This window comes from Paroedura picta, chromosome 11, assembly GCF_049243985.1.
Source record: "Paroedura picta isolate Pp20150507F chromosome 11, Ppicta_v3.0, whole genome shotgun sequence".
In the NCBI taxonomy this organism is placed as follows: domain Eukaryota; kingdom Metazoa; phylum Chordata; class Lepidosauria; order Squamata; family Gekkonidae; genus Paroedura; species Paroedura picta.
Genome location: NC_135379.1, coordinates 12,598,238 through 12,610,424, shown reverse-complemented (window position 1 = coordinate 12,610,424; position 12,187 = coordinate 12,598,238). Strand labels below are relative to the sequence as shown.

General features: G+C 42.2%; 1 protein-coding gene across 11 annotated transcripts in view; it reads right to left on the bottom strand.

Annotated features, from left to right (window-relative positions):
• Positions 1 to 323: 323 nt before the first annotated feature.
• The window catches only part of ARHGAP12 (Rho GTPase activating protein 12), a 64,439-nt gene continuing 52,575 nt past the window's right edge, over positions 324 to 12,187 (bottom strand). For 7 of the 11 annotated variants that reach the window (XM_077302486.1, XM_077302490.1, XM_077302492.1 and 4 more), the window contains 11 exons: positions 11,515 to 11,580; positions 11,338 to 11,415; positions 10,522 to 10,623; positions 10,180 to 10,278; positions 7,785 to 7,887; positions 7,013 to 7,132; positions 5,756 to 5,854; positions 3,867 to 3,944; positions 3,500 to 3,634; positions 2,531 to 2,633; positions 324 to 2,088 (listed from right to left, as the gene is read on the bottom strand). In XM_077302486.1, coding sequence (XP_077158601.1) covers positions 1,914 to 2,088; positions 2,531 to 2,633; positions 3,500 to 3,634; positions 3,867 to 3,944; positions 5,756 to 5,854; positions 7,013 to 7,132; positions 7,785 to 7,887; positions 10,180 to 10,278; positions 10,522 to 10,623; positions 11,338 to 11,415; positions 11,515 to 11,580 — 1,158 coding nt within the window. In that variant the 3' untranslated portion in view covers positions 324 to 1,913. The remainder of the gene's footprint in view (positions 2,089 to 2,530; positions 2,634 to 3,499; positions 3,635 to 3,866; positions 3,945 to 5,755; positions 5,855 to 7,012; positions 7,133 to 7,784; positions 7,888 to 10,179; positions 10,279 to 10,521; positions 10,624 to 11,337; positions 11,416 to 11,514; positions 11,581 to 12,187) is intronic. The other 4 variants (XM_077302489.1, XM_077302491.1, XM_077302494.1 and 1 more) reach the window with 1 other exon arrangement.

Genomic DNA, 12,187 nt, shown 5'->3' with positions numbered 1-12,187 from the left:
GGGCTTGTTCCCTAGTTCACAGTGTTGGAAAGCCATGCCAGGGAGTCCAGCATGCTCAAAACAATGCAAGACAAGAACTTTCAAAGTGACTAGTCTCTCTCTGGTTCAAGAGGATTCAGTGCAGGTGTTTTATAACTGTTTTAGTCCTGGTCATACAAACAGCTAAATTACTGGTATTCCTAAACAGCTTTTCTAAGAGACCACACCCAATGCTCTTGCTGCTTCTTCAAAACATGTACTGAAAAGTGACACGGAGGCGCTACCAATGAGTTTGTCTCCCAGTTTCAACAGGCCGCAATACCAGTCAGACTTGGAGCAGCAAATTCCAAAACAGCTAACAGGTCTCTCTTTATTCAGATTCAACATAGCAAATGTCAGGTACAGCAGTTAGTCTAGAAAAATACGTTTAAAAAAAAAAAATCTTCTGCGGACCACGGCTCCTGTAACAAAATCTTCTGCAACCTATTTTACAAATCAATCTACATTATTCATGTAAAAAGGAATCCCGAAGTTTAGCACTTTCATTATTTCCCAGACATCCTTCTATTCAAACATAGGCTTCTGCTATTTATAGGTGTTAGGATTTGTAATACATTGTTTCTAATGTATCTCCCTGTACATATTAAATATCAGCGGCTCTTGCTTGTAGTGCATTAACCATTGAAGCAAGCACACTCGGAATTTCCCCAGTACCATTCCATTTATTTGCATGCAGATGTAATTGGCATCTAAGAGCGCACGGCATTTTAGCCCGTTCCTCGGTGAAATCCCAGCCGTCCATTAGGAAATGTATTAGAGCAGGGGTAGCCAAACTGTGTCCCTCCAGATGTCCATGGACTACAATTCCCATGAGCCCCTGCCAGTGAATGCTGGCAGGGGCTCATGGGAATTGTAGTCCATGGACATCTGGAGGGACGCAGTTTGACTACCCCTGTATTAGAATAACTGTTACACATCCACCGATGATTAGAAATGCATGATTAGGTGGTACTCGGAGACTATACAACAATGTATAAGTGGTAAAAACCAAAAGTTGTTAGGGCTCCAGACTGTATTTACATCTCGTTTTACTGCCACAGGTTCAGACCAAGAATTCAGTACAGCATTAAAATCAATCTTTCATTAAGGACTGTGTTAGGTGCAATTTAGCCTTTCAAGCGCAGCCCAAGCAATACCCTGGAAAAAAAAAGTGAACTCTATTAACTGAAAGCTCTAGCTCGTTTCAGACCCTGGTATATTCTCTGTGGAATAGGAGTACCGGTTCAGAGTTTTAAATAATACTAATGAGGCATCCAAGTGAACCAGGAAGGAATCTGTACAACGAAGTTAAATGGTACCGGATAAAAATAAAAATCCATACCTCAAGCGAGGAACGACACTGGCCACCGTTAGCATGTTTGTTAAAGCCTGTCAAAGAATGCAGAAATTCTGTGGACAGCATCGGGAAGGACCTTAAAAGAGTTGCAAGTAAGCACATAATGCAGTGATTCACTTAAAATGCCCACGGAGGTGTCCTAAAGTCGGCTGATGGTTTATCTTCCCCGTGCCGTGGTGAACCTAGCAGCCAAACGCAATGTTACAAAACAATTCCAGGTTATCCAGGCCAAGTGTCCGGCTTAGCTTCGCTCGCTGTGGAATCCAGTGTGTACATCTAGACTAGACCTGCAGTTTCAAGTACACAGGCCTTGACATTTTCACAACATTGAGTGAGTGGCAAAGGGTTTTTTTTTAACAGCTTCCACAAAAAAAAACCCAGCTAAAACAAGTCACGCACACTTCCCTCTCCCACAAAAGTGCAAAAGACATCAAGTTGTGGCTTGGTCTGCAAACACAACAGCCCGTGTACGGAAGAGAGGCCGCTTCTGCGGGAGACCAGGCCGCCTCCCGCTAAAGCGAGCTGCCTTTGAAGCAATTCAGCGCCCAAAGACTGAGTTCAGTTCCAGCAGGATCAACTCCACAATCTGATTCTGATACACCGTGTGAACTGCTATGTTACAAGTCTCTTTCTCGGGCTTTAGGAGAGTCGGGCCAAAGACTATGGCGATGCTTTGATAGGTCATTCGGTTCTTCTCTCCGTTTTCCACGACTCTGTGGATGAAAAAAGACAAATGTAAGTTTGCAACATGGATGATTCCCGTCCTTTAGCAGAGTCTCTTTACTGGGCCCTCTTCAGCCCGGCCATACCAGGAATGATGCACCCCATGTTTGCACAGAGCTCCCTGCTTATCCTGTGGCCTCACAGAGCCACAGGTGCCCATCCCCAAGCCATGTGGCCACACAGACTGCCATTCTTCCACACACAACAAAATCTTCCTCCCAACAGGAAACCTTACAATGCTGGCTTTTCCCTGTCACCAATTTATGCTGGTAAGAGGGTTTAAAAAAAAAATCTAATCTTGAGTTAGGACTAGGATTGGCTGAACTGTGATAGGATGGGCCAAGGTGACCTCCATGGGAAAGCACAATTTCATATCGTTTCCTTATTCATTGGTGCAAATTACAGAATTGAGTCACATTAAGTACTGCTCACCTTTTGAGGTGCCTAAAGAGCACCTGCATGGTATCTTGATTTGGCTTTGGCAACTGCTTAATCAGCTCTCGTACAGCAGGAACACGCTGCCTGGCCTCTTGTTCTGGGAAAGGGAGGGAAAGGTAAAAACTTCCATAAATAGCGTAAAACATTATTTGAAGACATTAGCTGACACATGCCACCACCTAGTGGCCGGATTTAGGATAGCCATGCAACACTATTGTTTCCTCATAGAAATCATGGTGTTAAAATGTTGCCCAATTAGCACGCTCCAGAGAATCACTTGCATTATATCTTAACAGCACTCTTGTAACGTCAGCCATTAGCACTTCCATGGCACAGGCTAGAGGGAGAAGTGAACCAGGGACTCCCCTATCCAAACACCAGATTAAGTTCAGTAAACTGAGACAATATCAGATCACTATTATTTTGCCTATTACAAAAATCAATTTGCCTTTTTAGGTTTCCAGTTAGCAGAGCAGAGCAGATTTCTCCATGGTCTTGATGTAAATGAACCACTGGCTTTCATCTTGTGTTTACTTGGGTCCTGCCCATAAGTTTGACACACTAACTGTACATTTCAGTCCCTTTTGAGCCCACTGTCTGCAATTTCTTTTTCTTTGGACAGAGGTGTATGGACATATGCACATACAAGTATATAACACACGACATCCCATCAAGAGCTTACACAACAATACATGATCTAGCCCAGGGGTAGTCAACCTGTGGTCCTCCAGATGTTCGTGGACTACAATTCCCATGGGTCCCTGCCAGCGAATGCTGGTGGGGGCTCATGGGAATTGTAGTCCATGAACATCTGGAGGACCACAGGTTGACTACCACTGATCTAGTCTTTCATGTGCTAGGAACTTGGTTGCTAGTTGCAGAACAGGCTACGAAGGCTACCACTCTGTAAATGTTATGAGAGTTGTCACTCAACAGCAAACACTCTGCATGGCCCAGACTTACTGATTGCGTTGACAAAATCATTGAAATGATGGAAAGTGAAGAGTGGTTCTGGCAATTCTCTAAAAAACATCTTTAGCGCTCCTGTGATGACATGGATATCTTCCCATTTGCTGTCGTTCAAGACCAGCTTTTCATCTGAAAGAGAAAGCACGTCTCAGCTACACTGCCGTGTTCATACCGTCATTTACTCACCAACGCAACTTTCACATGAAGAAGAGAGAAGGGTATTCTGACAAAATATTAAAATCAATACAAAAAGCCTTATCAGTTGCAATTCAGTTTGATGAAGATGTCAGGAAATTAAATCTAAGAAATGAGCAAACGGTGTAGCTCTATGACTATCGATTATTACTGTAAGGGAACTCACCATGATTGACTGCAAATCTCAGCTTCTGTATTACTGCAAGATTGCCGCTTACTCGGTACAAGCCATCAACATCCAGTCCTGAAACACAGTTCAAATTTTGTTCAGAGGGGTGGTTTTCCAAAGGTTATTAGGTCTGGATGCACACCTGAGAGTCTGTATTACTTTGAAGGAAAGTCACCGTTGAAGTTTCGGCAAAACAAATATGATTATTATGATTAAAGAAAAGCCAAGCTTGGCCTACAGCATGATCACCTGTGAGCTCTGCCATCTCTTAACCCCTTGTCATCTTAGGCAATATACCCTTAAAGGACATGGTGCTGTTATGCCTGTGATATCTTGCTATGTTTAGCCATGGGACTAAGTCAGCAGTAGTCAGACCTGTCAGTCTAGAACTTACGCTGTAGCTTTCCCCGTTTCCTTTCAGAAGACGCATGACACCCAGTACTATGGTGAGTAAGTGTAAGCTAATCAAATCAGGCCAGCAGCAGAAGTGCTTGGTCAACCAAAAGGAAGAATAGGGGGCCAGAATCCAACCTTGACTTCAAGCAAGCCGTTCTTTCGAGCAAGCTTTCTTTGTCAGTTTACCTTTCACTGTATTCCCATTCAATGCATCAACTATTACAAACCAATAAATTTTTTCTGGCCACAGTGATCCCTGCTCTGAATTTAACAAGTTAGATAACTGTCTTGCATTTATGAGAGGCTGTCTTTGCAAATGGTCCAAAATGCAACAGCCAAGCTATTGTCAGGGAAAGGATACACGGATTGTTATCATCATCATCATAGAATCATAGAGTTGGAAAGGGCTAGACGGGCCATCGAGTCCAGCCTCCTGCTCAACACAGGGTCAGCCTAAAGCATTCAGGATAAGTATCTGTCCAGCTGCTCCTTGAAGACCGCCAGTGAGGGGGAGCTTACTCCTTCCTTAGGCAACTGATTCCATTGCTGAACTACTCTGTGAAATTTCCCCCCAATATCTAGCCGACATCATTCTACACACACAACATTCTACACACATAGTTTAACCCATGACTGTGGGCCCTCTTCTCTGTTGCCAATAGGAACTGCACCCTGTTGTCTGCTAAATGACAACCATTCAAAGTCTTCAAGAGAACAATCATGTCCCCTCCCAACCTCCTCTTCTCCAGGTTGAGCATTCCCAAGTCCTTCAGCCTTTTCCCAGGCCCCAGATCATCCTTGTCACTCTCCTCTGAACCCCCTCAATTTTGTCCATGTCCTTTTAGAAGTGAGGCCTTCAGTGCTCCAAGTACTCCAAGCGGGACTACGACATCTTGCGATTTTGATCTGATGCCTCTGTTGATGCAGCCCAAGACTGCATTTGCCTTCCTTACCACTGCATCACATGTTAATGACTTGGCCGTCTGCCACTTCTTTTTCACGACAGCAAGGAAATCATCGGTAGATTATGAGACCAGAGTAGACCCCTCAAAGGGGAGATCCTCAGCTTTAGAAAATAGGCTCTCAAAGTCTGAAAAGTAACTCTCTGAAGGAGAACTAATTGATGAATACCAATGCAGTGCTGCTAGAAGGCTTCCTATCCTCACAAGTGGTGAAAACGGAGCTGAGAGAAGAGGGCCGCCCGCTTTCAGAACATGCGATGCATTGGGCCAGAACCCCGTTCATGTGCTGGCTCCAAAAGGGGTGGGCTGCCCCAGTTTGGAGCCTTTGAGCAAGAGAGAAAATGTCCATGGCTAGCCTGCACAGGCACAGTCCCAATGTGGGTCTGAACAAGAAGATGAAATTGAGGATTATACCATTATGCAGGGCCTATATAAAAATCTGCAAATATTAACATGCTCTATTACTTGAGACAAAAAACTCTAGCAATAACATTCTCTAACATCAAAAATGTCATATCTTCTACTCACCATGTTCTTCAACATGTTCAATACACAACTTCACAAATTTTGGCACAGTGTTATTTTCTCTTTGACACAAGCTGGATAAATTGCAACCAAACACTTGATCTGAAAACAGAGAAGGAAAAACGGTTACAAAAGAGGGAATGACTACCTCAAAATTACACGGAACACATTCAAACGATCCCTGAGGAACATGACTGCATTGGCCTTCTTTGAATTTTTCAATTGCTAACGTTATACTGTATGCAATCAGAACAAAGAGACTTAAACACATCTGTAACCACTCCGCAGAGCGGTAGAAATAATTCAGCAAGGGGTAGGTGGGTAGAAAAGGGGGGGGGAGGCTGTGATAAAAACTTGCAGCGGCCAATCGGGAGCCTACAATGGAGTAGGAACTACACATTGCGTGACTGTCCTGCTTTCATGATTGTGAACATTCATACATGACTATAATATTTGTTTAGGCACTTAGCTTCAGGAACAATAGCCCACATTTAATCTTGGAATTAACACCAGCATTTGAGTCACAGCGTGAGATTTATGTGCAAAAGGCTTATGGGAACTGTAGTCCATGGACATCTGGAGGACCACAGGTTGACTACCCCTGATCTAGTCTTTCATGTGCTAGGAACTTGGTTGCTAGTTGCAGAACAGGCTAGAGCCCCACAGGACAGGCATGACCAGAAAAAAATAGAAAAGGTAGGTGCAATCACACACACACACCCCGAAGTGTGTGTATCTCCTAGACCGTTTATGCACTGGGAACTTCACTGCCCCACCTCCTGTGCAGAAGCACAAATCAGGGACAGATGATGTGCACCAGGCCAAATGCTCTCCCATGTGGGTGCAGGAAGAAGTGGGACAACCTGCCACGACTAAAACTCCAGCCTGCAGCCCAGCAGAAAACCTCCAGTGCATAAACGGTCATACTCCTGCACATAATTAGTCTATTGGGGAAGCATAAACAAGAATTATTTAACTGAACAAGACCTTTGAGCTCAAAACTAGCATCACAAAAAAGATACAAATATGTTTGTCTTCAACTTCCCAAGTCCTTCGATTGTCACTCAAGTGTCTCTGCTTCTATTGCCTTTCTACGTAAAATGTGGCATCCATACAGAATACTAGCATTCCCCTAATGGCCTTTGTTTTTACCATCAATATTCCAGCCTCACACACACACAGACAGATACCTGGCCATTTCCTGACCAGGTATCTATCTTGTTTGCAAGAGGGTCACCACACAATTGAAAGTGGTCTTACCTTTGATGTAGCCTTTCTCGCGGACAGCCTGTAATGTGGGTCTGCGGGTCAAAAACTTCTTCAGTTTCGTTTTAGTTTTCTTTTGTTCTGACGAATCAATGCTGCCAGATAATTTTATTGCTGAAAGAAAGCAGGCTTTAAGCTTAGTTTCTCCTGATGTCAACTTGCAAATGGTAGTTTGCTAAGTTAGACCCTGTACCCCCTATCAGATTTGAATGCATGATGCTTCATGCAACCTGTCACTAGCACATTTCCTGATATCTGTGGAAAGACAGAGCAATCCTCAAGAAGGGCTCAAGTCTGAACAGCTGCAAATGCTAGCCTTGACCAAATACATATTTACAAGTTTCACATAAGGCTGTTAACATTTATTCTGATTACATAACTTGATGGCTTTTAAACCACACAGAGCTACTTGTCAACAAATAGTTCTTTGTTCACAAGTGGAATGCAGATGTTCAGAAAGAGAGAGCTGTGGTCTTATTAATCTAGGAGACTTCCATTTTGCCACTTGCTGAACTAGAAAATATTTTGTCAACCTGCTGACTCACCAACACTAGAATGTGGATAAATCTCTAAACACTATGAAGAAAGGAAAGTAGCAGCTTCTAAAGCTCTTTGCCTTCATATATGCTTATTTTGTGCCAATATGGAAGAGACGTACAAGTACAAGGTACATTAGGCCTTGATGTGAAGACAGGGCTTCAGCTCAAGTATCTGAGACAGATTTTTAGCCTCAAGTACAGATGTTCAATGTGCAATTTCAACTTACAACGAAGCTTTTTGGAGTCTTTATGGTCCTTTTCTTTGTCTTGTTTTTCCACCCCGGGAGAATCTGGCACTTCATCATCCAATGCTTCATCGGACTCCAATGTCTATTGAGATTTGTTTCAAAGGGAATTTCATGAGTATCTGCTCTTATAAAGCTTGACAGCTCCCTTGCTTAAGAAAACCCTTGATTTTTAAACAGTAGCATTCTTCTGAAATATCCCTAGAAAGAGGATTATCACAGCATTTCAACAACTCTATGAAGCTGAGATCTAACTGTTTCAGTTTCCTTGGCCATGAAACTATGTCTGTTCTCCTGATAGGGCCCATAAATAGCTTCTGAAACATGTGCATTCTGGAGCTAGATAGCTGACATCTTCAAGCTACAGACAAGAGCTTCTGCATTTCTATGATAGTCCTTCAATTTAGCATTCTGTTTGGCTCCCTCCCCTCCGCTTTATGGTCCACAGCCTCAGGAGTTTTACTAAAGGACTTTGTTAGTGCCTGGTTAGGTAATTATGTCACTGGGCAGAACAGTCATAATTACTATTATTAGTGGGAGCTTTTATCGGGAAGAATTAAATGCCCATCATGGAAGATTCCGATTTATTCTGCAATACCCTGGTGCCATCCAAGCTATGCTGCAGCTCCTCTGCCTGCATATCAATTGGTATTTGTCACAGCACTATCCTACCCTTCCCTTAAATAGCATAGAGCTGAGTTTTAAGACCAGCACAAGCCCAAATGTCTTGCTGCAGCGTCACATTCCTGTACTGGAGTTGCTCGCAAGCACACAGTCACAGTAAGCAAGTTGGTGGGAACCCAGTTTTAATGCCGTGCTACGAAGTTATTAGTTATTCATGTGAAACTGAAGAATCCAACTTCATCAACAGATCTGGGTCCTGACAGTTTCGTAGAGCCTTATGCTGAACTGGAAATACATGTTGGCAAAGACTTCTCAGGCAAAGGGCCAAGCAGTTATGTCCATCTAACACAGTGTACTGACAGCCCTTGGAGGCTCTACCCTCTCAATTAACACTGGCGTTCTCCTTGAATGTTTAGCTGAATCATTCAGCCACATGTAATCTGTTCGGGCTACTTTCCAGTGCCAAGTATCAATTCCAAACTTTGCGTAGAAAGTGCTGGCAGTTTCCCAAAAGAATGCATTTTGCAACATGATGCTTGGTCTGAACATAGCATTTTGACAAATTGCCAGGCTGGGAAAGACATGCACGAAAACTGCAAATAATTAACATTAATAATTGGATATGAACAGTAGTCAACATGCTTCCTCAGTTCTTTATACAGAAATGCTTTCTAGGATGGCAGAAAGGGTGCCTTTTTTGTTTTGGAAAAATTCTGATGGCTCCCAAATTCATCTCGGCCCCGGCTCTCATTACACTAGATTAGATTAACATCAGACTAATATTAGATTGAGATCAGTGCCCCACCCTGATCAAGGAGGGATTATTAGAGATTATGGTCGCCATTGCATAGTTGGTTAATAATGTGATTGTTATTTTAGTGGGGATTTTATTGGGGTTTTATTGTTTTAGAACGGTATGTGTAAACCGCTGCCAGGCTAAGGTGAGCAGCGGTATAGAAATCTAACAATAAATAAATCAAGAAGATTCCTTGTCCCTGCAGTTAACTTCCCTGAGGTTTCTTCCCCCTTCTTCTCCTCTACATCTTATAACCCTTTCCCCCCCCTACCTACAATTGTTTCCAACAATGCATTGTTTTAACATTGTTATCTTAATATTTTAATATAGCAATACTCTTGTATTTTTTCACAACTCATATCGATTAACTTTTATAATTGATTGCAGTTTTTATAGATGTATTATTTATATGGGTCAATGAACCAAATAAACATACTGACTGATAATAAACAAGCAAACAAACGAATGAATAAATAAATAAATGGTCCAGTACAGTTAATGTTAACCAAGCTCACTGCAGTTGTTCAGTGCCCTGAACACACAGAATTGTTATGTAGGACACTAAGCAGAGTTCAGGGCAGCTATAAATCATTCTGAGCTTTTCTATCTTAACCTGCTTCCTTTTCAAATCTCAGCTGAGATAATGTATTCAAAGCCTTGAAGTCCAGAGAGGCTCATTACAACAGTGGAAAGGAACCAAAGACATGTTTCATGCAAGAGATTTTGACTGATGTTCCTGTCTAACCAGCATTCTGTTTTAAGTCAAGCCACATGCAGGATTTGCACAGCAACAAAGCAGTTCAAGTTTCAATGCAAAACATGTTGGGAAAACCTTGATCCCATATCCTGATTCAATTTTTGGTTTCGTGATGACCTACTTTGCAAAATGGCTACTGCACAACTTTGGTCATGGGGAAGAGCAAACAAAATTCATAGTAAAAAGGTCTAAGTACATACCTGGTTACTAATAGTAGAATTAAGAACTTTAAGCCATTCATTAATAGAAATGTCATTATCCGATTGAATTAACAATTCTGTTCCTTGCCGTGTTTTCAACTTGAAAAGAAAAGAAACCAGAATATTAGCATGGAAGTACTTACAAGCAATCCTAAAGCACTTTTATCACAGGAAGATCCATGACATTAGAGGTCAGTGATTCTAAAATACATTTTGTCTCTTTATATTTTACAGCAGTAAGTGCAAAGCCTAAAGATAGGTTTACAGAACAGAATGTCCAACAGTACTCCATTCCCCCTAACATCCCAAATAAAATGAGGTAAAAAGGAAGGGGAAAGTCACCTCAATCACATTCTTCTTGCTAGATTTCTCCTTCGAAGCCCAATCAACAACTGCGCCCCTGAGATCAACTGTGAATTCTGGTTTAGACTGGTTTCCGAACTTCTGGGGAAGAAACAAGCGAGTATTAACTGATTTTTTTTAAACTAAAGGGATTCCATACTTAACCAATGGCCACAAAACAGCTCTCAGAAACACAACCTTGGTCTTCAGATCATGATTCAGGAATACTGTTTTCCTCACCCTGATCTCAACAGGCTTTCTTTTGAATGCTACATACTGAGCGCTCCGAGTTCCACATTTTTGTTTTGCTGAAACTAGTATAAGAAACATGAACAAGCATGTCTGGTGACCAAGAGCTGTTCTTCCTCAGTTTCCACACACATTATATTGCTGATGCAACCTGGTTAAACTAGTCTTTTCCCCACTAAAACTGAATTAAATCAGCTTCTTACATAGTTTGTAAAAAAGGTAAAGGAATCTCCTGTGCAAGCACTGGGACATGTCTGACCCTTGGGGTGATGCCCTCCAGTGTTTTCATGGCAGACTCAATACGGGGTGGTTTGCCAGTGCCTTCCCCAGTCATTACCGTTTACCCCCCAGCAAGCTGGGTACTCATTTTACCGACCTTGGAAGGATGGAAGGTTGAGTCAACCTTGAGCCGGCTGCTGGGATCGAACTCCCAGCCTCATGGGCAGAGCTTTCAGACTGCATGTCTGCTGCTTTACCACTGTGTGCCACAAGAGGCTCTATTACATCGTTTGTATCTGCTCTTTTTCAACCTAGTGATGGCACAGAAATTACCACTGGTGTCCTTACCCAGCTAGTCCCACCTCCCTGAGTCTTGGTAAACAGTAGTGATGAGCCCTGCAGGACAGCCCAGGACGACATCCAATTCTTCCTGTGAAAGAGAGAGAGATCATACACAGTGACACATTTATCAAGTGTCATCAACATATAATAAAGTATAAAGCAAAAAGCATTTTTAAGTGTTACTTGCCGAACTTTTTTCCCATTCTCTGTTATTTTCGTGACATTTAGTAATCCGTATTTCTCTTGGCCCTGAGAGAAGAGAACATTGAACATTCAGCAGGTCAGTGAAAAGAGAAGCTCCCTGTTCTTTTACTGTGCAGATAGAAGAACCTTTTATACCTGCTGGAAGGTAACTGGGTTGCAAAAGTATGATCCCAAGCAGAGTTCATGCACTCTGAACTTTATTAAAACATTTACATCATTGCCTTTTCTCGTCGGTCGTCAGTCTAGAAGTCACATTTAACACATTATAATTTAAAATAAATACAATAAAACCAAAGGTACCTCCTTATTAGTCTATGCACTTTTGCCAGTAAGGCAACTAGAGGGAGGAGGCATTTTGTAAAGGTTTTACGCCTAGATGCTTGAAGACTATTCTCTTCCTTGCTAACAGTGACAAGGCACGTAGGCTACTGCAAGCTCATGTTCAATGTTCCTTGACAAATTTTTGACAATGAAGTTCATTTTCAAGGCTGGGATTTGAAAAATCCTAGGGCTTCTTCTCAAAACTGAACAATTACGTTTTAGCAACTAATTTTAATACTCTTAGACCACATCTTGGGGAAACTGATAGCATCATACTTGCTTCATCATTTCCTTTCAATATTCCTATAATGGTTTCAAAATTTCATAATGA